This window comes from Gadus morhua, chromosome 13, assembly GCF_902167405.1.
Source record: "Gadus morhua chromosome 13, gadMor3.0, whole genome shotgun sequence".
Classification (NCBI taxonomy): Eukaryota; Metazoa; Chordata; class Actinopteri; order Gadiformes; family Gadidae; genus Gadus; species Gadus morhua.
In genome coordinates this window covers 1,662,123-1,689,789 of record NC_044060.1, presented here as the reverse complement: position 1 = coordinate 1,689,789, position 27,667 = coordinate 1,662,123, and the positions used below count along the sequence as shown (strand labels likewise).

At 47.2% G+C, this 27,667-nt stretch overlaps 1 protein-coding gene and 1 long non-coding RNA gene across 2 annotated transcripts; one reads left to right on the top strand and one right to left on the bottom strand.

The window, feature by feature from the left end:
• Positions 1-140: 140 nt before the first annotated feature.
• LOC115556993 (uncharacterized) lies at positions 141-10,998 on the bottom strand. Its single transcript, XR_003979152.1, has 4 exons — positions 10,763-10,998; positions 10,518-10,619; positions 685-841; positions 141-365 (listed from the first exon to the last, which is right to left on the bottom strand). It is a non-coding gene; the product is annotated as an uncharacterized LOC115556993 (long non-coding RNA).
• fam83c (family with sequence similarity 83 member C) lies at positions 9,825-26,460 on the top strand. The gene is made up of 5 exons (XM_030374511.1): positions 9,825-10,689; positions 13,727-13,894; positions 16,357-16,481; positions 22,428-22,661; positions 23,728-26,460. Exons 1-5 carry the CDS (start codon positions 10,180-10,182, stop codon positions 24,566-24,568), a joined length of 1,878 nt encoding a protein of 625 aa, XP_030230371.1. The 5' UTR covers positions 9,825-10,179; the 3' UTR covers positions 24,569-26,460.
• The last annotated feature ends 1,207 nt before the right edge of the window (positions 26,461-27,667 follow it).

The following is a 27,667-nucleotide window of genomic DNA, read 5'->3' as shown; positions in this document are numbered from 1 at the left end:
CAGACGTCTCGTGACGACTCAGCTGTAAAAGAGGCTGCTTCAGTTGTACACTGATCCCATAGTGCATTGTGGGTACAAAGAAGTACGTTTAACAGGGTACCAGATTCGTACATTATGTTTTTATAAACAGCACTCAAAAGTGTTGACGCCCAAATTAGTGTTTTATTGTGAACGGTTTCAGACATGGCCATAGGCTTATAACGGCTCTCTTGATTCAGTTTGTTCATGTGTGTCACATCGAATTTCTTCCCCGGGCTGTTCCCATCGTCTCTCACAACCAGCCTGCCCAGACCTGCTCCTTCTGGTGACTTAACACCATCCCTCTCTCCATGTTCCTCTGTCGACTCCCTTCAGCCTCAACAGGGCTGTCGATATAAATATACATCATTATTAAATAATATATTAACATCAAATATGTCCTGCAATCCATTACAACACTTGAATACGTATAACAATTTATTAGACAATTAATAAACTATACATTTAAAATATAATAATTTAATAATCAATCGAAATATAATTTAGCAGATAGCGATATTTGGACGGTATCCCCAGTGTTGAATAAATATCAGATGGAGAAGTCCAATAGTCATTGGATTCCAAATGCAATGGATTTGAATGCTGTGTATGTTTTCAGAGCTGTGCACGTTGGTTGTGTGCATAGTAGTTAAACTGTATATATACTTATGGTCTAGTGTTGTGGTTGAGATTCACTCGGCTGGTTGGGTTGCTTCGGTCGGGCCGGCTCTTGTCGTGACAGGCCACACATCATCTGACGCTCTCTGCCGTCCATCATGTTCACTCATCTGCCTCCGGTCCTGCATCACCTGACAGCGTTTACCTGGAGACACGGAGAACCAATCACAGGTGTTCCCCAACACATGGAGCCGGTTGTGCAGCCCAACTAGGAAACTAACCATCTAGATTGTTACGCTATGCTATAATGCTAATGCTAATTAAGGGGATTCCTGCAGCACCTCATCCAAGTGCCTTTTTGAAGTGCCTTTGAGATGCGCCCTCATCCCGGGATTGTTTCTAGAGAAACCATTATCATCCGGAATCGTATCATACTCATCTCATACCTCCTAAATCAAGCCTTTAGTCAACTATAACTGATACGTTACGCTGACAATGTGACATATGGTATGCTAGGGCCGCGGTGACTCACAACTCATGACTACGGTTGGAGGAAGTCAAACATCAGGCTGCTTGCGCTGTTTGTTCAGTACGCAGCATCTACTTCACTTTATTAACAACAGTCTGCCGGTGGCACATCTCTTTACACTGTTCATTCCCAGAGCTCGTGACTCGTGAGGCTGGAGCTTCTGTTGTTCCACAGAACTCTATGATTACATGGAGACGGACAGACGCATGGATGGATGGATAGGTTGACAGACAGACAGACAGATTCTCTATCTGACTGTCTGACTGTCTGTCTGTCTGGACGGAAGACTGGATAGATAGACAGATAGATGAATGGCTAGACGAACAGATGAATGGCAGGATGAATGAGAAGGGAAGGATGGATGAATAATAGGACACAGATAAAACAATCCCTCTTTGTTCATATCTTTGTAGCAGTGTTTTAATAATGAGTTTATCTGTGATTCAGCAGCTCTTCTAATCTCTTTTCTCAGCGTTTCCCTCCCCGTGCTGTGGTCGCTGGTCATGTTTCTCGCTCCTTTTTGAATACATTATCGCCCACTGTTCAGAGAGGCGGGAGAGACGCAACAACAAGTCTCGTTTGTATTTAAATCCTGACCTTTTCTCCGGCTTTAATCCTTCGCACCGGACGAATATACTTTGGACCGCAGTGTTCCACTGCGTGGTGACATCATCCGAAACCACCACAACAACCTCTGAACCCACTGATTCAAAGCCACACTGTCACAGATGTGGGTGTGTGTGTGCACGCAGGTGTGCGTGTGTGCATGTGCACACGTCTGTGCGTGCACATGTGGCTTATGTGTGTCTGTCTGTGAGCCTGTGTGTTTGGTGCTAACTCTAAAAGTAGTAAAGCTGAGTTATTTACACCTGATGCTAAGGATATTTTGATACTGTCTACCTCACTTTAAGGGTGAATAGACTTGTACACATTGAAATAATCTAAGTTAATGTGATAGTAAGTTCTGGAGCTTCTGAGGAGAACACAACTTAAACACAACTTATTAGACAGCATTTATCGCCATAAATAAACGTGCTTTTTCTTACAGGGTTTATTATTGTCAATGTGATTAACGACTTGTTCTTGATTCGAAACAATGATGCATCAGGAATACAGGCTGTCCCCTTCCTGGTTTTGTTTTATGAGGGGCTGAGGTCACCGGTTACTTTATTTAGCCCAGACACACTTCTCAGGGTCCAGGGTTAAAGAGGTATTGAGCCAACACATTCTCACTCCGAGCGCGTCGATTTTTGACGAACGGTCAGTGACTTTGGCTTCAGCTTCTGACGCAAAAGGGTACCCTTTTGCGTCAGAAGCTGAAGTCACTTAGCCTGGCGCCGCCCACCTACCTACTTCCGCTCAATTTTCATTTCATTTCACTTCAGTACAGTACACTACTACTACACTTCTGTACAAATTAAATGAAGTACGATGGTCTGGTAGGACCATGGACATATTATAAAATGGACAACGGATTCAAAAAAGGCGCCTATTCATTCCTATGTAAACTGCTCAGTGCATGGTAGGACCAGGCTAGAAGTCACTGACCGTTCGTCAAAAATCGACGCGCTCGGAGTGAGAACGTGTTGCTTGAACACTACCGTTAGAGCTCAGCCACAGCGCCCCCTCTGGTCAGAGCGGTGCAGCCTCTAACTCATTATATTTTATTAAATTCTTTCAAATAGTAAACAAACATGCTGCTACACATTGACAAAACCGAACAAAAACGTTCAAAATACATTTGACGCCTCAGAAATGAAAATGGGTGCACATTGTTCTTATAGGGAGGGTTTCACATCGCGAGAAGTTATTACAAAGAAGACAAAGTGGCAGGCAGTGTTCGTCATGGAGAGTTAGGGATTGGCCAGGGCTGAAGTCAGCCGTGACAGGAGATACCACGTTAAACGGTAACACACTCTCGGTGAAGTGGACATGTCTGCTAGTCTGCAAGAAACGCTGCAAGACAGTTACAGTAATCTACACAACAAAGAAGTCAGGGGATTGACCTCAGTATTAGATTGAGTGACTACATTAGCAACTCAAATGCAAACAAACTAAACTTGCTAACACCTTTTAATTAGAGACACTAAGGCAGGTATCTCTAGGTCCAAGGAGAATGTATACAAAATCAGTATCAATTGACTAGTAATTATATAAACATGGGTTACATAATATTTGTGTTGTATATGATAGATTGGATAGATTGGACAGTCCCTCTCCACCTGGGTCTAGATATGTCTGGTTCACGGATGGAGAGAAGGGGTAACAGTGCTTCATAAACCTTAGAGGTGGTACTAAACATTGGTTCATTATTGCATTATTGCTACCTAACAAAACTCTTTGTCAGGTAGCAATAATGCAATGATCAACCAATGTTTAAAACCAACCGTACAAAACTCTTTGTCAGGTAGTTGATATTTCGGCTTTAATTACTGGAAGGACATAACAATGGTCTGTCTCCATCTAACAATGCTCCGTGTGAATGGATACTCCCTTTTGAGGCCAACACTCATGGTCTCTATTCTTGTAAAGGATAGGAATAAACCTATTTCCCCACTCCATGCCATTTGTATGAGAAGTCAAACAGAATGACGTCAACAGGGTCTAGTCTCTCAATGTTGAACCGTGAGGTTGGGTGGTCCTCAGTTGGGTCATAATTCTAGATTGTGTGGCCAAATAATACAGTCTAAAATAAGGACGTTTCCACCCTCCTTCTCCATAACCTCGGGTAAATTGGTCTGAGGCAATCCTTGGGGATTAACTCGTCAAATAAACCGTCTGATCCACTTGTCCAGAGAATAAGAAAACGCAAAGGGGACATGAATCGGAAGGGATTGAAACATATATACAACATATACAACCACTTAACATGTAGAGCCTATAAAAGTTATTTGGATCATTATCTACCAATGGTCTTGGTGTGCTTGGTTCTAGTGTTTAGTTTGTGTGGTTCTTATGTTTAGTGTGTTTGGTTCTAGTATTTGTTGTGTTTGGTTCCAGTCTTTGGTGTGTTTGGTTCTAGTGTTCTGTGTGTTTGGTTCTAGTCTATGGTTCTGGTGTATGGTGTGTTTGGTTCTAGTCTATGGTTCTAGTGTTCTGTGTGTTTAGTTCTAACCATGGTTTCAGTGTTCTGTGTGTTTGGTTCTAGTCTATGGTTCTGGTGTATGGTGTGTTTGGTTCTAGTCCATGGTTCTAGTTTTCTGTGTGTTTAGTTCTAGTCTATGGTTCTGGTGTATGGTGTGTTTGGTTCTAGTGTTATGTGTGGTTCTAGTCTATGGTTCTAGTGTATGGTGTGTTTGGTTCTAGTGTTCTGTGTGTTTGGTTCTAGTCTTTGGTGCGTTTGGTTCTACTAGTGTTCTGTGTGTTTGGTTCTAGTCCATGGTTCTAGTGTTCTGTGTGTTTGGTTCTAGTCTATGGTTCTGGTGTATGGTGTGTTTGGTTCTAGTGTTCTGTGTGTTTGGTTCTAGTCTATGGTTCTGGTGCATGGTGTGTTGCATGGTGTGTTTGGTTCTAGTGTTCTGTGTGGTTCTAGTCTATGGTTCTAGTGTATGGTGTGTTTGGTTCTAGTGTTAGTGTGTTTGGTTCTAGCGTTTGGTTTGTGTGGTTCTAGTGTTTTGTTCTTATGTTTGGTGTGTTTGGTTCTAGTCTTTGGTGTGTTAGGTTCTACTAGTGTTCTGTGTGTTTGGTTCTAGTCTATGGTTCTAGTCTTTGGTGTGTTTGGTTCTAGTGTTTGGTGTGTGTGGTTCTAGTGTTTTGTTCTTATGTTTGGTGTGTTTGACTCTAGTGTTTGGTGTGTTTGGTTCTACTAGTGTTCTGTGTGTTTGGTTCTAGTCTCTGGGTCTAGTGTATGGTGTGTTTGGTTCTAGCGTTTGGTTTGTGTGGTTCTAGTGTTTTGTCCTTATGTTTGGTGTGTTTGGCTCTAGTGTTTGGTGTGTTTGGTTCTACTAGTGTTCGTTGTGTTTGGTTCTAGTCTATGGGTCTAGTGTATGGTGTGTTTGGTTCTAGCGTTTGGTTTGTGTGGTTCTAGTGTTTTGTCCTTATGTTTGGTGTGTTTGTCTCCAGTGTTTGCTGTGTTTGGTGGGTATTTAGTGTTCTTTTTAGTGAGCCAAGGCGGTCAGACTGAAGAATGGTTTCTATTATAGCCTAGAGAGACCAGAGGCTGTTTACCACCACATTAGACTACAGAGAACTGAGGAGGAACACACACACACACACACACACACACACACACACACACACACACACACACACACACACACACACACACAGCTCTATAACACACAAAGTATCCATTTAGCAGTGGCTTAGTGTTACATATCTGAGTTACTTCCCAGAGAAGGGGGAGGAGCCAGAGTCCTAGAAAGAGGAGAAGAGAGAGAGAGAGAGAGAGAGAGAGAGAGAGAGAGAGAGAGAGAGAGAGAGAGAGAGAGAGAGAGAGAGAGAGAGAGAGAGAGAGAGAGAGAGAGAGAGAGAGAGAGAGAGAGAGAGAGAGAGAGAGAGAGAGAACAAGAGAGAACAAGAGAAAGTGATAATGAGATAGAGAATGAACAACAGAATGAGAGAGAGAGAGAGGAGAGGAGAAAGAGTGAGGGAATGGGAGTACTAGGGAGAGAAAGGATAGGAGAGAGAAAGATCATAAGAGAGAGATAATGATGAAGAGGGAAACTAGCAGAAGAGAGAGAGAGATAGGATGATGGGGCGAACAAGACGGATAAAAAGAGATGACTTTATCAAGTGATAGTATCGAGGAAGAGAGTTACAATTAAAGATAGAGGGAGAGAGAAAGGAGAGGGGGAGAGTGAGAGAGAGATAAAGGAGAACTGTAGCAGGTTGAACCTGATCCTTCAGTTAGCTATGAAGTCTCTGATGGCAGTAAACCACACACACACACACACACACACACACACACACACACACACACACACACACACACGCACCCACACCGACAATGCCACACACACACACACACAAGCCCGCCCATAAACCTGCTGACACATTTCCGCATGCACGCACACGCATGAACGCAAACACAAATACACAGACATACAAACACACACGCTCACAAACATGTCTAACTGACAGAGCCTAAGATACCTGATCTCCAATACACGTTGATCAAAGAGATAGGCCTTAAGGCGGGCTTCCCCTCCTGCAGACACACGCAAAGAAACGTACGTTCACTATACAGGACATGTGTGTAGAGACACATGCGAGATACATAAAGTTTACAAGCGAATATACTGAATCCATTTGGGAGGGTGTGTGGTTGGTGTAGGCAGCCTCACCGGGCCTGAGTCAGGCTGATTGGACTCTGGGGGGGGGGGGGGGGGTCTGCCCTCAACCTTGAGTAGTCAATGTGCAGAGGTTAGGCCAGCCATCCCCACACACACTCCTGCTTGGCAACATGGAGCACCCGGCCATGTGTCATTGTCTACAGACTCAATGCCTCCAACACCACCACCCTGAGCCCTTTGTCCGGAGGAGTCCAGTCAGAGCCACCGAGGTGGCGTGGCGCAACCGCCGTGTTACACACTGGTACCATACACCCGCACCACCCACCCACCCAAACCACCTGCACCACCTGCACCACCAACACCACCCCAAAACTCGTTATCCGAGGATGACTGCATCTGGGTATCAATGTAATACAGCTCTTTTACATGCTGCACTGATTCACTCATGGTCTTCTATTATCATATTTTATCAAATGAAATAATGATAGATCACTAACAATTTAATGTTAAATTTGAAGTTGCATGGAAAGGGTATGTGATCTTAATCCCAAAAGGAAATAAAAATCAGGTGAAAACCAAGTCAGAGCTCCTAAGTTTGTGTGAGGTGGAGGCATCTGTCCTCAAGTCAGAAAAATATAATTATCTCAATTTGAATACAAACGGGTTTATTGGTATGAAACACTTACATTTACATTCCCATAAGAAACAACTCTCTCTCTCCCTCTCTCTCTCCCTCTCTCTCTCTCTCTCTCTCTCTCTCTCTCTCTCTCTCTCTCTCTCTCTCTCTCTCTCTCTCTCTCTCTCTCTCTCTCTCTCTCTCTCTCTCTCTCTCTCTCTCTTCTCTCTCTCTCTCTCACTGGTTTCAGGTGTGTTTCCATGTTGGTAGACATCAAATACCGATCCCTGAGCAGAAACAATTCGATGTGACACAAAGGTTCTGTGAGTCAGCCTCTGCCTTGATGACGAAGCACTTTGTTATTACTTTGCTTATTAGTGCATTAACTATGTTAATGAATGGTTGTTTAATAAAACACTACTAAAGCACTACTTGCTACCCTAGTTTTTGTATAAACATATTTGAAAATAAATCGTATGATAAAAATGAGCTAATCCAATTTTGATTATGAATGTAATTATGTTTTCATTGTTCAAATTGCCTTTTGTTCAAAGTATCTTCTCAACGCTAAATGTAGCTTTACCGGTCTAACTATTGCATTCCTAACAGCTTCCTTCAGTGTCCTCTGGGGAGTCAATGCTTAGGAGCAGCAGACAGGCCGCTATCGCGACCCCCCCCCCCCCCCTCACCACAACCCCCTTCTAAAGTATTAATTCTGAACCTGAGTATGCTTTCCAAATCGTCAACGTCTCTCATATCAGCATATTTTAAGCAGCCCCATGTATAACCTTTAGATCGGTTCAAATTCAGTTTGGCTCCAATATGACCCCCAAAAAAACGTCAGTGGAAGTTTAAAGTTAATCAAATGGTTCCAATAAAGGGTCGTTTTATTTTTCCTGGTGCCGAGCGAAGATACCAGTATACTGTTATCATCTGGGTAATAACGTGTATGATTGCGTTGCGTTGGTCATCTGAACTCGCGAATACCGTCACCATTTACAACGCAGCTAACTTTAAACTTTAATATTCATTTATAACCGTTAGCGTGGATAAGGGATATCAGGGAGTGCTGGTAGATGATATGATTGAACGCAATTATTTAAATTATTATGATTTAATGAATCGGGTCTCAACGATTAGGTCGCCATGGGAACGCTGGTCATGACCCGTCTTCAGGTAGAGAGACGTCGGTGTTGTTTGGTATCGACGTCATCCTGACGTGACGCCGACTCAAGCTGAACCCCCGAGGCGAGCAGGGAAGTGCAGTGGGCGCGGCCTGATGGTTTCTCGAGCTCCTGTCAATCAGGAACATCTTGTTTCGGGGAGCTGAGAGTGACAGCCCCGCACATATCCATAGCGCGTTACGCATTTGTTCTTTATTTAAAGCTTAACAAAAACACGCGGAGTAGGATAGCGTCGGGGTGACTTGTGGCAGCTTTAAGTGCGGTGGTTAACCTCGCCCTGCTGAGTCAATATTTAATCAATATCTGATCAATATTTGTTCAATAGTTGGTCCGGAACCCTGAACTTCCACAGCGCTCAGCTGACCACCTGCTGACGCTCGGTTATATGATTATGAAATCATAATAGACATTTATATTAACATTGACAGCGAATATACGATATGGTAAGACGTTCGTTATTCATTCCAGATGGGAAGTTAGAATGGCACAACAGGAAGTAGGCTACAGTACGGTCCTAGGTAGCAAAATGTTAATTAATAATTAAACAAATAAAATATGATAAAAAAAACAAAGGGTCATTAAAAAAGAATCACACAAAATTCAAAAGATATAAGATATAGTTGCTATGATGACCCCACAGGATATGATGGAGCGTGAGGGAGAGAGAGCCCCAGGTTGGTTTAAGGGACCGACAGAGCGTTGGCCTTGGTTTACCACGTGTCTACAGGACCTAACCCTCTCACACCGTGACCTGTGCCCCCCCCCCCCCCCCTGCCTGATTACAAGATTGTGCCAAGAACGGCTTCCTCATAGAGTCCATTACATTTGTTTTCCCTGGAACAGCTCTTTGAGAGAGGAGCTGACCGGTGTGTATCTGACAGCTCCTGGTATTCATTTCAGAAAGTCCTCAGTTTCTAGAGGGGCTGTTTGTGTGGATTCCAACGAATGAAGTAAATGTCGTCATTTATCTTTAATTGTTCTTTACAAAAAAAGCGAGCAGCAGCAACAACAAGACAAAGTCCAGAGTGGCTAAGCTGACAAATCTCCTTACCCCCCCCCCCCTCCCCCCACTGTTCAACAGATGGAGGGGTGTCTCTATGTTTGTGTTTGTGTATGTGTGTGTGTGTTTGTGTGTGTATGTGTGTGTCTGTTTGTGTGTGTCTGTTTGTGTCTGTGTTTGTGTGTGTGTGTTTACATGATTGAAAGAGCAAGTGTGTGTGTGTGCGTGTGTTTACATGATTGCATGAGCGAGTGTGTGTGTGTGTATGCATAAGTGTGTGTGTGTGTGTGTGTTTGTGTGTTCGTGTGTGTGTGTGTGTGTGTGTGTGTGTGTGTGTGTTTATCAGTAAGTATGTGTGATTGATTTAGTGCAGATAATTATCCAGTATCATTACTGGATTATTATTATTATTATTGTACTGCACGAAAAAAAATTCTGTGCAAACGGACAATAAAGTATTATCTTATCTTATCTTATTAGCAGTGGTACTTATTAGTAGTTATATCAAATTCCCAATATAGATCGTCATCGTCGACATGTTGTTGCGTAATGTTAGGCTACAAAACATCAAAGCTATTAGCTGAACACTATTCAAACACTGCGGGGGTCTGTCCTCCTCGAGTCAGTGTGTGTGTGCGTGTGTGCGTGTGTGTGTGTTCGTGTGCGTGTGAGAGCCCGAGATGCGGGGATAGACAGGGGGGAGTCAAGGAGGAGGCTGCGTGTAAAAGTGGGAGGAGCCAGTAGACGTGGAAACCAGGACAGGTGGCAACAGGTGAGCAGAACAGAAGTCAGACGCGTTTCACCGGGAGAGAGAAGGGTCCCCCGGGAATACGGTTACCGTCTGACATGACAGACGACAGCGGAACCTAGGAGCCATTTTATAACTTCGTTCCGGAGCGGAAAGCGACAACAGTGTTTGGGGAACAACAGCACGCCCAACTTTGGGTCCTGTGCACAGAGTGCCGTCGTTACGCGGCACCATGATCAGCTCGGAGAACCTGAGACCGGCCGGGAACGGACGGAAACCGCTCGGTAAACTCGCGTCCCGCCTGGAGGAGGTGAAGAACCCGTGGCGGCAGGTCGCCACGCTCGAGCTGAGCCACAACGAGGCGGCGCGGCTCGCGACGGACGCGCTACTGGAGCAAGGGGAGAAGGAGTACCGCCGCGTGCTCACCGAGGAGCGGGAACTCAACTTTCTGTCGCCGCTCGAGATCCGCTACATCACCGAGCATGCCACCAAGGCGTGCGACGACAGCAACGGCACCGCCGGTTGCAACGAGCGGGACTTCGGGGACGGCGACGCGCTGTCGGAGCTCACCTCCGGGACCTACTTCCCCATGATGTCCGACGAGGAACCCCCGATGCTGGAGCTGGGCTGGCCCGAGTCCCCGCTGAGGTACGGCCCGTCCGAGACGCAGATCTATTTCCAGAGAGACAAGTCCCACAACGTCAAGGACCTGGTCCGGTCGCTGATCAACAAAGCCACCAAGGTAGGTCTACAGCGGTTGAGAAGTGTTTTCCTTTGGTGAAGTTCAACAACAGTGTGTGTATCTTGTATTTCACCTGCGGTTGGCCCTTATTCAGATTGCAAGACAGTTGGAGAAGGGCTCTAGTGGTGGAGGGTTATCGGATAGTATGACCGAGAAACTATGCTATCATGCTATGTGAAAATGCTATTTGAAAATTGTTCAACTCTGTGGGGGAGTTCTTTAGATTAATTTGCTCCCAAACAAACGGAGCTCCCTAGGGCGGAATTGCGTCATCCCGTTACGTGTGGTGCGTCTGTGTTTCATGAGCTGCCCTCTCTGTCGCGAGGCTTCAAAGGCGGTCGGGCCAGTTCCGCTCGCGGTGCTCGTGCCCTCTGGTCTCATCGATCCCCCACGTCGCTCAGTGTGAATGGGGCAGAGTAGCCTCGTGAGGGCATCCCACCTCCACGCGAGTAAACATTCTGGAGTCCCCCCATCAGATCGATGTTATTCACTGCGAAACTCAGGCTGGAGTATCTGGAAGTTCCCGCGAGGGTAATAGACTGAGGGCTTTGATGTCAATGGCCATAGGACACACTTTATAACGTCGACATGACACACACACACACACACACACACACACACACACACACACACACACACACACACACACACACACACACACACACACACACACACACATATATATATATATATATATATATATATATATATATATATATATATATATATATATATATATATATATATATATATATATATATATTGTTTGTGTCCCTTTTAGATAAATGGACACAATACTTCATGACGAATTCTCACCTATACTGCTCCTTAAAGATGGGTATCTGGAAGCAATGATCACTTTAGGTCTCTTTGGATCCATTTGTCCGATCAATAACTACATGGTTAATAGGATATACCTCAGTGATCAGGTGCTGAGATCAGAGAACACAGGCTGGACTCAAAACATCCTGGTCACATGACCGACTGCCAACTGATAACCGGGGACATAAAGTTCCTCTTTATCAATCCCTGACCGGGAAGTGCCTCTCTTCCCTTCGTGACTGAGGGAGGATGTTATAAAGGGTACAGGAAAGGACAGTAGGATAGGGGGTCTGTCCCCAGCTGAAGGTTTCTGGGTTCCAATCCCCAATGTCTGAAGTCTAGCTGTGCTTCACCGCCTGAGCAACCTTTGCTCCCTGAAGATGTGTGTATTCACGCAAGTGGTTTCGCATGAAGGATTCTGGGGATTCTAAATGACCAAACATTAACTAGTCACAGTATTGGGGCGTGTGCCTCCTGTCTACGGCCGGCCAGAGGCCAACATCTCCCCGTTGGTACAGAAGGACATTGTTCCTGCGCAGAGAAGCTGTGTAGATCGGTATCTCGTTCGCTGGTGGCTGCAAATATAATGGATGACGTTTGTAGCATTTTGCATTGATGCACACATTCACAGTCACACTGACGACAGGTCAACCGTGCAGGCGACAACCAGCTCGTCGGGAGCATCCGGGGTGAGGTGTCTTGCCCAGGGACACCTCGACACTCATTGGGGTCGAACTAGCAACCTTCCAATTACAAGACAGCCCGCGCCACCTCCACAGCTAAGCCGACCCAAGCCCCCCCCCCCCCCCCCCCCCGCCTGATTACAACGTTGAGCCAAGAACGTCTTCCTCATAGAGTCCATTACATTTGTTTTCCATGGAACAGCTCTTTGAGAGAGCACAGGAGCTGTGTGTGTATCTGACAGCTCCTGGTATTCATTTCAGAAAGTCCTCACTTCCTGATCTTGTCGTTCTTTGGAAGTTTCTAGAGAAGCTGTTTGTGTGGATTCCAACGAATGAAAAAAATGTCATCATTTATCTTTAATTGTTCTTTGAAAAAGAAAATCTAGTTACATCTAGGGCATTTAGCAGACGCTTTTATCCAAAGCGACTTACAACCAGTCATACATACATTCACACACCGACGGCGGAGCATAAATATAAACGTAATACCAGTTTAAAATAACCTCATAATTTACATTTTCACTTGGGATATGAAAACTGTAACTTGCACTCAATGAACTTGGCTTCGCTGCTGGTCGTACTTTTCTTGTGTTTCAGTGCGTAATGTTTGCTTAGCCCACGTAGCAACACACTTGTTTGACTGTTTGCAGTAAAACTCAGATGGCTAGCACGAAAACTTTGGGACAAGTTACAGTGAAATGCCTTCTGGGCTAACTGAACATTTTCCTACACTCACACCCACACACACGCTCACGCACACACACACGCACACGCACACACACACACTCACACACTAACACACTCACACTGTCCCTCACAGTCACACGCTCACAGTCACATGGGAAGCACAGTCCCACATCCTGTGCGCACACATCATTGTATCAGGCACAAGTTCTATGTGTCAGACGTGTGCGTGGAAAGGCTTTGTCTGTGTGTGTGTGTGTGTGTGTGTGTGTGTGTGGCATGACGAGGCTCTCTGCCTGTCTAGATGAGCTCTCTTTCTGTCGTTTTTTTGTCTCTCTATTTCTCTTTTTACATTATTTTTTCTCACTCTCTGTGTAAGAATTTTTAAATAACATGGTGTTCAACGTCTGTCTGTCTGTCTGTCTGTCTGTCTGTCTGTCTGCTGTATCACGACTCTCTCTCTGTGCTGTATAACAAGTCTCTCTCTCTCTCTCTCTCTCTCTCTCTCTCTCTCTCTCTCTCTCTCTCTCTCTCTCTCTCTCTCTCTCTCTCTCTCTCTCTCTCTCTCTCTCTCTCTCTCTCTCTCTCTCTCTCTCTCTCTCTCTCTCTCTCTCTCTCTCAATGAGTATTTTCTATTTCTCTCTGACTCCCTCCCTAACTCGCTCTGCTCATCTCTCTTGTTATTCTCTTTCTCCTTCTTTATTCGGTTTGCTCTCATTCTGTATTTATATCTATCTCTCTTAAACCCTTCTCTCGTTTTCTGACTTCTCTGTCTCTGTCTCAGTCTCTCTCTCTCTCTCTCCCTCTCCCTCCCCTGTGTAACGGCTGTCTCTCGCCCTGTGTCCCAGGTGATCGCCCTGGTGATGGATGTGTTCACCGACGTAGACCTGCTGTGTGACCTGATGGAGGCGTCCAGTAAGCGCCGCGTCCCCGTCTACATCCTGTTGGACCACAACAACCTGGACGCCTTCAGCGGCGCCTGCTCCGCCCTGGACCTCCAGAGCACCCACCTCTCTGTGAGCACCCCCAGAAGATACAGTCTGATTGATAGATGGATGCATAGATGATAGAGTGGTTGATTGATGGATGGATGTATATGTGGTGGTCTTTGGGCCCATTGGCGTCCACACCTGTCTTTGTGTAACTGCATGCACATGGATGTTTTTATTTTATTACTTAATTTGAAAGGGACGGCGCACATTAATAAACATGAGCCCCAGACTTCCACACGTAAATGTGCCAGATTTAGCCATAAAGGCTCATTTCCATCTGTAGTCCCTGGCAGGTTGATGGCTAAAAAGAAAACATTAAAAAACTTCTGAACTACAACACATAAGCACACATCAGAAGGACACAAGCACAGACAAGTAAAATGACTCAACCACTATCCCAGAGCACTACAGGTTGTTGGTGTGTGAAACATGTAAAACATGAAACAAGTAGCTTACAGATAAAGGTGCATGAACATATAGCACCTTAAGACGCATAAGCATTTCATCACAGTCAGATATAAGTGTGTGTGTCTTCATGCACATGGATGTGTGTGTGTGTGTGTGTGTCTTTGTGCAGCTAGATGTGTGTGTATCTGCATGTCACATCCATCTCCTACCAGCGTCCAGATATCGCACATGGCTGTGATTTAGTCAATAGTTACGAATTGTGTATGTGTGTGTGTGTATGGCATGTACCTTTGCATGTGCTTGAGTTTATTCACATGTATATGAATGAATGCAAGTTTTAAGTATCTGCACATGTTCTGGAGGGAGTGAGAGAGGGTATTTCCCTTGCCTCCGTATTCTCTAGTTTAAATATATTTCCCATGAGCTTTGGGCGTTGTTGTTTTGAAGAGAGCGGTCAGAAGGCTCCGGTGTTCTGCTGATGAAGTCAGTAGCTGCTCATTGCAGGGAGTGCTAAACAACCTTTTAGCATCTTCGAGAAACATCCACTAAATCCAACCTGCTTCTTAATGACATGTTTCTGAAGTCAGACATATAAGTCACTTTGGATAAAAGTGTGTTCTTAATGACGTCACCTTTACTAACGTACCTTAAGTAAGTGCCTTAAGTAACGATACCTTTATATCGGCACACTGGCTCACTCAGTGACTAGGTACAGAACCCAGAATCGGTTTATAATCAAGACAAACATGCAAACAAGAAGAGTCTTTGCTGCCACACTGCTTTACTGTACTCAAATTAAACCAATCACAGCTGGCCTCTTCCTGAAACCGAGACCTCAGGAGCTCAGTTGTGTGGCTGAATATGGGCGTTGCCAATTTCAATCTGTGGTAGCCAATCAAAGCACTTCCCTGTGGTTTGAGAATATTGAAGGCAGACATGTGGTGACGATGTTGATGGAGGCCATAGAGTTTGCATCAATAGGATCTAGTGTTGTGGCCCGGTCTCGTTAGGTTCTGTCTCGTTAGGGTCGGTCTCGTTAGGGTCGGGTCTCGTCAGGGTCTGGTCTCGTTAGGCTCTGTCTCGTTAGGGTCCGGTCTCGTTAGGTTCTGTCTCGTTAGGTTCTGTCTCGTTAGGTTCTGTCTCATCAGGGTCTCGATGCAGACCTGGCAGAGGGCTGTTCTTCATGATTAGCTGACCTTTGACCCTAGATAGTCGTTGACTCATGTGGGTTTGTTAGACAGGTGTGCACCTCAGAGAGGTGTGACTAGACAGGTGTAAGTGTATTAGCTCAGGTAGGTGGTGCGGTTATCCGAGGTAGGTCAAACAGGTGTAACACTGGTGTGGGTTAGACGGGTGGATTGGCCCAGGTAGGTGGGCCGGGTCGTCCCAGGTAGGTGAGTCGGGTCGTCCCAGGTAGGTGGGCCGGGTCGTCCCAGGTAGGTGGGCCGGGTCGTCCCAGGTAGGCTCCAGCCGCGGAGCGCAGGAGGCGGTAGAACAGGGAGAGGTATTGTGGGGATTCTTAAACCCAATATCTGTTAAGTCCAAACCACACACATGAGAACAAGCTGCCATTAAGATAAAGTGTGTTGGTGTTTGTGTGTGTGTATGTGTATATGTGCATGTGCGTGAATGGCCCTTAAGTCTCATAGAGAGAGCACTAAATGTGTGTGTCCACCCAACGGTTGCTATGGGAACAATCCTTAAGCCAACATCCTCAAGATCCCGTGCATTGAGAGAGTCGCGGCGTTCTGCTGTGGGGCCAGGCAGCAGCCCGACACTTCTGGGTTTGTTCCTCAGCGTGTGAGGCCTACTGAAGGCAGGCACCCTGGAGCAAGCTGCCCTCGGCCCTACCTCTGGTCCTTCTAGCCATGAATCTGGATGCAGTTGGTTTGGTCACTAACTAACTGAGGTACCTAGTTAACTAACAAACTGAATTAGAAGTTAGGTCAACTGAATGGGAATACTAGATACATGTGTCATTTCTGACCTGTTTGGTGTGTGTGTGTGTGTGTGTGTGTGTGTGTGTGTGTGTGTGTGTGTGGGTGTGTGTGTGTGTGTGTGTGTGTGTGTGTGTGCAGAACATGCGTGTGCGCAGCGTGTGCGGGGACACCTACTGTACGAAGAGCGGCCGTAAGTTCACGGGTCAGGTCCAGGAGAAGTTCCTGATCGTCGACTGTGAGGAGGTCATCGCGGGGTCGTACAGGTGAGGACGCACACGCAGAGACGGACGCACGCACAAGCAGAGAGACACACACAGACAGACGCACGCAGAGAGACATACAAACACACAGAGACACACACACACACACACACACACAGACACACACACAGACACACACATATGCAGAGACACACAGACACGCACACACACAGACAGACACACGCAGAGATAGTCACACACCCACAGAGACACACACACACACACACACACACACACACACACACACACATGCAGACACACACACACACAGAGACACGCACACACACACAGAGACACAGAGACATGCACACACACATGCAGACACGCACACACACAGACAGACACACGCAGAGATAGTCACACACCCACAGAGACACACACACACACACACACACACACACACACACACACACACACACACACACACACACACACACACACACACACACACACACATGCAGACACACACACACACAGAGACACGCACACACACACAGAGACACAGAGACATGCACACACACATGCAGACACGCACACACACAGAGACACGCACACACTGGGGGTCAAACTCTCCCCACCTCCCTCCCTTTCTATCCATCTCACTCTCTCTGTCTCTCTCATACCGTAATTGACTCTTACGACTTAATGACAAGATGTATTGTCTGTTTTGAAGTGAAAACACTTTAAAGAGAGCTAAGTACCTGAGGCTCTCTGTGTGACTACCGAGAGGTGTACGGCCATACCTGTTATCATAAGGGATGAGAGACTCTGTGACGTCAGACGTCATAGATACAGCGCAGCGATGTAAATATAGATTACACATGAATGTTGATTTACATGTTGGACACCTAGTGGGAGGAAACTGGTTTACACTGAGTTTTTTGGTTTGTTATGAAAGTGAAATATGCAAATTTTGCGAAACGCATGTGCAAAACATTTTGTGGAACCATTTGAGTCCTTGCAATGAAACACAATTGTTCTTGTCATTTGATGGTAAGGACTGCAGGCGTGTGTGTGTGTGTGTGTGTGTGTGTGTGTGTGTGTGTGTGTGTGTGTGTGTGTGTGTGTGTGTGTGTGTGTTTTTCTTTTAGTGTTTGTCTGTGTGTTTGTTGATGTTTGTGTGTTGCAGTGGAGCGTCTATTTCACAACCTGATTTGCATGTTGTGAAACTCTGCTTAGCATGATCCAAGAGAGAAATTAAAGAGTAATTAGAGAGAGAGGTCGAGACAGACAGGGCGAGAGACACAGACACAGAGAGAGAGAGAGCGTTAAGAGAGGGGATAATTAGAACAATAAATCATCTCGTTGCGTTTTCTCAGTGACAGCTTAAGGAGGCGTGGTCTAGTCATCTGTCATCCAGAGCCAACACACACACACACACACACACACACACACACACACACACACACACACACACACACACACACACACACACACACACACACACACACACACACACACACACACACACACACACACACACACACACACACTGAGACGTGAGGCCGGTCGCTCTGATCCAGGGAGACGGTCGAGTGGCGGCGGAGAACAACGAAAGCGTGGCTCCCTGCGCCTTATCTGTAACAAGCTCCGCCTCCCCTGTTTACCCCTCGACCCCCACCAGGGGTTCATAGACACAAGCTCCGCCTCCCCTGTTTACCCCTCGACCCCCACGAGGGGTTCATAGATACAAGCTCCGCCTCCCCTGTTTACCCCTCGACCCCCACGAGGGTTTCATAGATACACGCTCCGAGGGCTTTGACGGCAGGGAACACATACATTCACTTCGCCGAATCACAAAAGTTGAGATAAGATGCAAACGTATGGAACAAAATAATTTGAGTGACATTTAGCAGATGCTTTTACCCAAAGCGACTTACAACGGTTACTGCACACGTTCCCTCGCCGACGGCGGCGTTGCCCATGCAGGGCGGGCGACAGCCAGCACGTCAGGAACAGTGAGGCATCTCGCTCAGAGACCGAACCAGAGATCGAACTAGCCACCTTCCGGTTACCAGCCAACCGATCCCGTAAAAATAATAATAATAAAGCATAAAATAATATGAAATACAAAGTATGTTTTGTCTTTCTGTCACGTCCCTGGGTTAAAAGTGCTCCATAATGTTGAATGATTAAAATTGAAATGAATCTAGAAGAGCGTCTTACCTGATCTAAACCTAACCCTGTTCCTTGGCAGAGAGCAGGTGGATCGCTGAAATGCAGAAGTGATTCAGTTCAACACGGTCCTCTGCAGACCGGGTGTTGGTCCTCTCATGACTCAGACCTCCTGTTGGCTAATTTTACTATTTAATGGTATATAATAATGATATGAATAATAATAACTTTATTTCTATAGCATCATTTGAACAGTGTGAACCGATAAAACATCCCGTGGTGATATTAAACAATGTGAAGCAGCCGGGAAGGAGCAAAATCAACAATTTGTGTCTAATTTTATCTCATTAATAGGAGATTCGCTGATTAAAAAAGGTTAAATGGACAAAAATACATCAAACTAAGACCACATCAAAAAGTGTTTGAAGAAGAGATTAAAAAGATTTTAAGATTAGATTAGAATCCCAGATGGGAAATCAGGGAATGATTTGGAATTTGCCAGCGACATTCCCTCAGGCAGGGAAGTCAAAACTCTGACTCTTTTTTCATCCAAAGTGATAACGGTGTATTTATCTTTTAGATCCTGAATGAGCCTTGAGGGGTGTGAAAGTATGTAGATTGGTGTGTGTGTGTGTGTGTGTGTGTGTGTGTGTGTGTGTGTGTGTGTGTGTGTGTGTGTGTGTGTGTGTGTGTGTGTGTGTGTGTGTGTGTGTGTGTGTGTGTGTGTGTGCAGTCTAAGAGTTAATCACCTTTATAGTAGCAGGGATTGTCAACCTGATATTGGTCACTAGGTGTGTGTGTGTGTGTGTGTGTGTGTGCAGTCTAAGAGTTAATCACCTTTATAGTAGCAGGGATTGTCAACCTGATATTGGTCACTAGGTGTGTGAGCTCTAAGGGCCCCTGATGACCAACAGGGCTGGGTTGGTCATTGACAGATGAGTCTGGAGCACCTCTCACCAGGGACCTGTGGGCCCTGGTTCCGTTCCAGGGTTTTACTACATGGCAGACCTTCCTACGTTAAAATAGATTACAGTGGATTGATAGACTGTCATTAAGGAGCTGGTAGGGTTAGGGGCGTCTTGCTCATGGGTGCGGGAGTAAGACTTTGGACATCGGGGGTTGAACCCATTACCTACAACTACAACCGACCACTACACCTCTACTACACCGTGTGTGTATCACCATCTCGTCATTAGAACCAAACTGTTCACCAGGCCGGCTCTCTCACTGCACCCTGTGAGGAACAGAGTGTGGCAGTCCTCAATGAGGTCCTCTGAATCCGGGCCGACCTATGAGGGGACAAACATGCAGAGAACGGCCTCGGAACCGGAAGGAGTCGACAAAGGACGGCGAGAGCGGGCACAACAGAGAGAAAACAAAGCCAATCAATCACACAACTCAGATCGCCGCTATTACAGTCAACTGGCAAGTGTATCACAATGCGGCACATGCACGCACACACACCTACACAAAAACACACATACACCTGCGCTTAAACACGCAAACAAACAATATATTCTGTGGAAGTTCCTGATGCTTTTTTACCAGGAATCGTTCCTTTTAACAAAACAAGTTCCCAGGAACTCGTGTTGTTAAAAGAACAGCTGCTGTGAGCTCTTATCCAATCAAAAGGCCAGATCAGATGTCTCTGTGTGCTGTGTGTGTGTGTGTGTGTGTGTGCGTGTTGTGTTTGCTAGCCATAGTGTTTCTGTGTGTGTGTGTGTGTGTGTGTGTGTGTGTGTGTGTGTGTGTGTGTGTGTGTGTGTGTGTGTGTGTGTGTGTGATCAGGTGTGTGTGTGTGTGTGTGTGTGTGTGTGTGATCTGGTGTGTGTGTGTTGACACTGCGTCGGGGCGGGGCTGGTATGTGGCGCGCGGCTCTCAGCCGTCACTCCAGCTTAGAGCGGAACGCTGGGCGAGGCCTCCGGCCCACAACTATTCAGCCCAGCAGCTGTGGGCCGCGGGCCAAACTGTGGAATGAACGCCACCACCGCCGGTACGCACGACACCGCCGGTAGGCAGGCCCCCGGTGGTGGGTGGCGGTACTGCAGGTCGTACTGTTCAACGGGACGAATGGACAATAAAAGAAAAAGTGATTGAATATTTGATTAATACTGTTCAGACAATATTGTATTGTAGCTTGTTATACTTTTAAAAGTAGGGTTATATTCCGTCATATGTTTTCCTTTGTAATTTCTTTGTTGATTTGCGTTTCTTGCTGGATAATCTCACTGGGTGCAGAGGCAGCGTCGCTGACCTTATTAACGTCCCACTGGTTCCTACTGGTTCCCACTGGTTCCTACTGGTTCCCACCTTCTCTGGCCTGTGGGACTGAACGTGGAAGATGGGCGTTACAGAAGTTAAAAGTCATAAATATATGTAATTCATTTAGTCAGGGCTTCCAGCTTCTTTACAGGCGTTATGTGGGAGGGGAGAGGGAGTTGAGGAGAGGGGGAATGCGCCTCAAGGCCTCCAGCCAACATAGCGAGCTCCCGGGCAGGTCCGTGCACTGCTCCGAAGGCCAGATGGTCTAATTAATGCAGTGGATCTGTCTTCGATGTATCGGCAAAATCACTTGGTGACGTTGACATTTCTTGTGGCTGAAATCTGGTTTAGACGTTGCTGGTTTTAGTAAGTGAGTGTGTTTTCACTACAATATCTCGGTTTTATCTTGTGAGTCACTCACTTCGACCACGGTCCCAGTAAATGCCGGTCAGTTTGTAGTTTCCTCCGGGCTCTGTACCTCTCGCCTGCCTTGGTTCAGCCAACCAGAGGTGTTGAGATCTTATCTTGAGTTGACGTTAAGCACTAGATGTGTGTCTGCTGGATGGGCGTGGCGGCTGTTGGTTCTTCTGTACAGGTGTGGTAATCAGCTGCTGGTATCTTTCAGTGAAGTCCAAACACGCCTTATCTCGTTGGAATGCACACGGTGCCATACGTCCTCATGATTCATTCCATGTTCCATCTCTTTATTTTCTACTTCCGATTGACCCACCATTGGGTGGTTTCCGCCCCAGCAGATTGATGTGAATTCCGTACAGTCTACAGCATTTAATCACAACTTTGTTGCTGCGGCTGGTGCTAATTTAGGGCTTTAACTGATGGTTCTAACTGTCAGATCCAAACAAATCATTGAAGTGGATTCTAAAGAATGCTTTTATCCTTACTGTCGGCTGCTCTAACAGATGAACCAACCGATGATTTTACACTTTAGACTTAACTGATTTTTGTTGTTGAATACGGGGAATGGACTAATCTAGCGATAGTTGGTGCTTTGCACTTGGTTTTATGAACATCCTTACTGTACCGACACTAATATATTGTTTTACTCTCTTATGACAAATGTAGGCTACTTATGGTAAGCGCTTCGGATTAAAGCGTCTGCTTAAGACCCTGAATGTAAATGTACATTTTTGGAACTGATTTGTTAATTGTTAATTTTAAGAGAGGATGCTTCCAATCGGCCGTTGATCCAAACCATTGCTCTAACTCATTCTAACCTCCCTCACCCGGTTCCATGTGACGACCCCTCCGGCTCTAACCGGCTCTAACCGGCTGTAACCGGCTGTAACCGGCTGTAACCGGCTATAACCGGCTATAACCGGCTGTAACCGGCTGTAACCGGCTGTAACCGGCTGTAACCGGCTGTAACCGGCTATAACCGGCTATAACCGGCTGTAACCGGCTGTAACCGGCTCTCAGCGGCTCTCACCGGCTGTAACCGGCTGTAACCGGCTGTAACCGTCTCTCACCGGCTGTAACCGGCTGTAACCGGCTCTCAACGGCTCTCACCGGCTCTCACCGGCTCTCACCGGCTCTCCCCTTCCCTCTGCCCAGCTTCACGTGGCTGTCGGCGCAGGTCCACTCCAACATGGTCATGCACTTCTCGGGCCGCATCGCCGACAGCTTCGACCGGGAGTTCCGCTGCCTGTACGCCGACTCGCAGGTCATCGAGTGCTTCAGCGGGCCGGAGGACGAGGGCCAGCCCTACTACACCTACCCCGTGGCGGCCCCGCCCGCCGGGGGGCCCGGCGGCACGGGGGTCGGCCCCGGCCTGGACGTCTTCGAGAGGTAGGGCCGAAGGACTCTTTCTTTGGCAGGATGCCGCACTGGGTTGGTAAAGGGATGTACTGGTAACCATGGCAGCAGCCTGGTGGAGGATAGAGATCACCAATAAGGAAATGGAGGAGGAGGTTCATGTAGTCAACGAGAAGCCAAAAATATCCAAGTTAATATACAAATCTTTTTCGTGTTTTTTAACCTACATTCCCTGGATGGTTGTAGTTATTTCCCAGACTGTCATTCTATGATTAGTTTAGAGTAGGGCTGTCAAACAATAAATCATATTTATTGAGTTCATCACATAACAGGTTGTGTTTAATCAGGATGAATCACAAAGTGTATTGTCGAGCGTGTGTGTTGGGCTCACATGGTCGTGCTTAAACCACAATGCCGAACCCAACTCCATGTGCCGCGGATTGGTCTTCCCTGATTCAAACTCACTCGCGTGGGATCTCTACCTCCGTGCATTGTGATAAAACTGCATTCTACGTATGTTTTACGTCATGCGGTTTAATCGTCAGCGTTGGGGTATGTAGTTCAAACACGCACCGCACGTCACCTAGCAACGTAATGTCTGTGCGGTTGCGGTCTCGGGTCCTAACTCGGTTCTCTGCGGTTCTAACTCTGCGCTCCTAAGGGCTTGTTCATATTCCTCCGTCCGTCGACTGATCTCATTGACTTTGCATGGGGCGCTCTCAAAGTGCATTGTGGGTACGTCCGTTCTATTCAGGTAGCGACGGATCCGTCGGCCAATCAGATTGCGGTTATGCAAATCCACTCCCCGCGACTATTGGATCCATTTTGCAATAACAATAAAAAAATATAAAGAAATGTGGAATGATAGGATTGTTTTTAGTTGCCTGTTGCTTGTGTCATGTTCTGTATTTATATCCACACATCGGCTTTGTAGCGGGAAGAGATTTGATTGGCTGCAGGCGGCGTCTTCAAAGACTAGTCCCCCGTACGTCAGACACGCCCTCGGCCGTCCGCCGACGGACGCATGTAATGTGAACAAGGCGTGACTCAGTCCTCCTTGGTCCTCTGCTCTCTGTTCTCCGGTTCTCCGGTTCTCCAGGCAGCGGGAGCGCGTCTGCTCGGAGAACTCCAGCAGCCAGTCCAGCAGCAGCGTCTCCAGCGTGAAGGCGTCGCCGGGGATGAGCTCCAGCACCGTCTACAAGGTCACGCAGGGCGGGGACAAGGTCAGCCCCACCCCCCACGCCCCCGAGAGGAGGGGAGGGTCCGGGGAGAGGGAGCGAGGGGGAGGGGGCGGCGGCCTGACCCCGACGTTGCAGAACCACGGCCTCCAGGGAACCCGCACCACCACCCCCAACCGGGTGACCAACCAAAGCCCGCTCCCGGAGCGGACCACGCCCGGGTACGGCCCACCGGGCGGAAAGGACCGGCTCAAGTCCAGCCCGGCCGACTACCTGAGGCCCAACTTCAACCCCAACACCTCCAAGTTCCAGTCCATGGGTCTGTACGACCACAAGCCCTCGGCCTATCACAGCGCGGCCCTGCCCCCCGGCGCCGGCCCCGCCTCCAACGCCCACTCCCCGCCGCCCACCGCCAACGACGGCCGGCTGATCGCGCGGCGGCCCTCCGCCAACCCGTTCCTCACCAAGCTCACGGACCTCTTCCTGCCGCCCTCCGGCAAGGACCGGGAGCCCGCCGCGGGGCGGCGCCCCTCCAGGGAGGAGGCCATCCCCAGCTGGGGGGGTCCCGACCTGTCCCTCCCCCAGCCCGAGAGCCAGCAGAGCCCGCCCCCGCCGCCCCCCGCCGTCGCGGGCGGCGGGTTGAACCGCAGCGACGGCAAGAGGATGACGCTGGGCCACAGCAAGCTGGACCTGGTGAACCACTACAACAAGCTCAAGTCCAAGCACGTGTACAGCCGCTTCGAGCTCAAGAACGGGAACTAGAGCCCCCGGGGGCGGACGGCTGGGGCTCCTCGGGGGGTGGGGGGGGGGGGGGGGACCGCTGATCAAATGAACACGACCCGGGTGGCGTGCGAACGGCAGGTCGACCAATCACGTGAGCCCATGTCGGGGAGACGGGAGGTGACGCACGACGTGGATTATTGATTCCTGTGAATGCGTCTTTTTCTACTGGTGGACCCAGAACACAGGTGTTCAGTGGTATTGATGATTGATACCTGGGGAGGCCTTTTCCGTGCCCGGCCCGACCCAGAGGTCTTCCATCTCCGGGGGTCTTTTTGTCCCAGCTTCCAGCGAAGCCGGCGTTCCGGAGTTCCCTTTGTCTCCGAGCCAACGGGGAGGACGTATGGTACACCCTACTGTACACCGTACTGTACACCGTACTGTACACCGTAGACCTAACAAAGCCCTGTTTACTGCTGTTGTCAACCTGCACAGACCACAGTTAACCTCCTTCCTATGATCACGGGGGGTAGAATCCTCCAGCTATCACATGACCGCTCACGTGACCGGTCACGTGAGCTATCATGTGACCGTTCACGTGAGCTGTCACGTGAGCTGAGGTATAATAGTCCCCAGGTTCGTCATGTTGTCCAAAACTGCCTCAAGGACCTTCTCTACAGAGGCGCTCAAGTTCTCTCGCTCGCTCGCATTCCCTCTCTCGCTCACACTCTTTATTGCTCTCTCTCTCTCTCGCTCTCTCTCTCTCTCTCTCTCTGTCTCGACCATCCCTGTCTGTGTGCTAGCGACTCATCCATTTCCCACGGTGCCCCGACGGTTACGTTCTGTAGGAACGTTGGATGTGGTGCAGATTGCATTCACTCAATTCCTGATATCACTTGATGTGAACACAGGCGATCCTCTGTTCACGTTCTAGATTCGACGAGATATTCAAATACACAAACGCCCTCATGGGAACCCAGTTCTCCCACAATGCATTAGTTGAGTTCATACTTCCTGGCTTCAGAGAAGTCCTTACATGCCGCTGTCGGTCTACTGCAGACCAGCTGATCACCAGCCCTGATTCAGTCTCTCGGACTATGAATACGTATTCATGTGTTCATAACATATTCGACTGTGGCTTCCTCAAGAACTCCACGACAATGGCCAGTGGAATAGAGCAACGATGGCTACAGTTACAGTTTAGCCGACAGTACTGCTCCCAGAGATGAATCCCTTCTCTGTTGGAGCATGGTGCCTTTCCAACAGTTGACTGGAGAATAAAAGTAGAACTGAACCAACTTAGTCACACCGGGCAAATATTTGACTTGTCAAAATGAGAACATTTGCAGTATCAACCGAGGCGCTAAGTTGTGAAGATCACGACAGCTAATCGTCTGCTGTGTTTTCTAGCATCTATTGTTATCTTTCTTTCTTTCAAAAAAAACAACAAATGTTGATAAAAATTGTTTTATACAACTATGAAGTTTTTGATACTGGAGATAAACCTTCTTGTGGCCCTGTCGTGCAAGTGTACATTAATAACTACTGAATTAGGGACTAATGTAAATAACTTGCCTGTGTATACAATGTTTTTTGTACAAAGTCTTTGCATAATGTGAATGAATACAGGTCTGAGCTGTTTGAGTAGGTCTTTGAGTTACCAGAAACTCTTCAAACACATCCTCAACAACATCCATGAAACCGTCTTGTGATTAACATCCCGAGATGACAGTAGTTCCTTGTGACCGTGTAGTTGTAAATATCACCTCTAGATACTGTACCTTACATACTGTACATAGACAAATGAACGCTGATGCTTGGTTATTGTGACATGTGTTCGAGCTGGCATTTAATGTTACAAGGGGCTACTATGAAAATTTATAACAGTGTTAAAACATTTTCTAAGATGCAATAAAGATACTTTTGATCAGGTACCTCTGAATTAGTGGTGTGAATATGAGGATGGTGGTGGTGGTGGTGGTGGTGGTGCCAGTGATGATGGTGATGACGATGATGGTATTGAGGATGAGAATGCTGCTGATGATGGAGTTGGTGATGAGAATAGCGGAGGTGAGATAGTGGCGGGGATGAAGATGATGAAGATGGTGTTGGAGGTGGAGAGGATGTTAGCTGTGATGGTGATAGTCAACGGTGATGATGACGATGGTGGTGATGATGAGGTTGTTAATGATGGTGAAAATGTTGGTGGTTGTGATGAGTTGAAGCTGTTGGTTATGCTGATGATATTAGTTCAACAAAATGAAACGGCTATTTTATATTCCTGATTTATTGGGTCTGATCCAGAACATCTGGTACATCAAAAAGCAACTTCTACCCTCGTCTCCTGAAATGCTCTATTGTCAACAACCTCCACAGGAAGTCCCCGACCAGAGGCCTGGCGTTCTAGAGTTCCACAGAGGAAATGTTTTATTCATCCGTCGGGCTGCAGTGGTGACTCCCGCTCTGTGGTTTAGCTCGGCCTGGTTTCAGTTTCACCACATGTTGTTACGGTTGTCTTATGAAGGTTAGCAGATCCTCCCTCAACGGGATTCCTACCCAGCAGAGAATCCTCTGAATCATACCCAGTAGAGAATCCTCTGTTTCCTACCCAGTAGAGAATCCTGTTTCCAACCCAGTAGAGAATCCTGTTTCCTACCCAGCAGAGAATCCTCTGAATCATACCCAGTAGAGGATCCGCTGAATCATACCCATTAGAGGATCCTCTGAATCATACCCAGTAGAGGCCTCTGATTTCTACCCAGTAGAGCGGCCTCTGATTGCTCAGCGAGAGAGTGCATCAAAACACCCATCTCCACGCAGACGGGTTTGAAACGAGTTAGGTTTGTTGTGTTGTTGTTTTGGTAATGACGCCACTGCAGGTATGTTAATAGACATGGGTTAGAAGGAATGGAGACAATGAGAGTGACTGTACATCATACCCCCAGGGGAGAGTGTGATTAGCCATTATTAGCAAACGTTGCTCATCTATCCGTAATACTAAACTAAAACACTGGAAGTGGCAGATTTTCAAAACGGTTTCTAACGTCTCATCACACTCGAATCAATAAGGACGTCTTTAGGGAAATTGTTGCATTCCCAGTAGTTTGGGGAGGAATCTGAAGGCTGCATTGACCCGCTGTT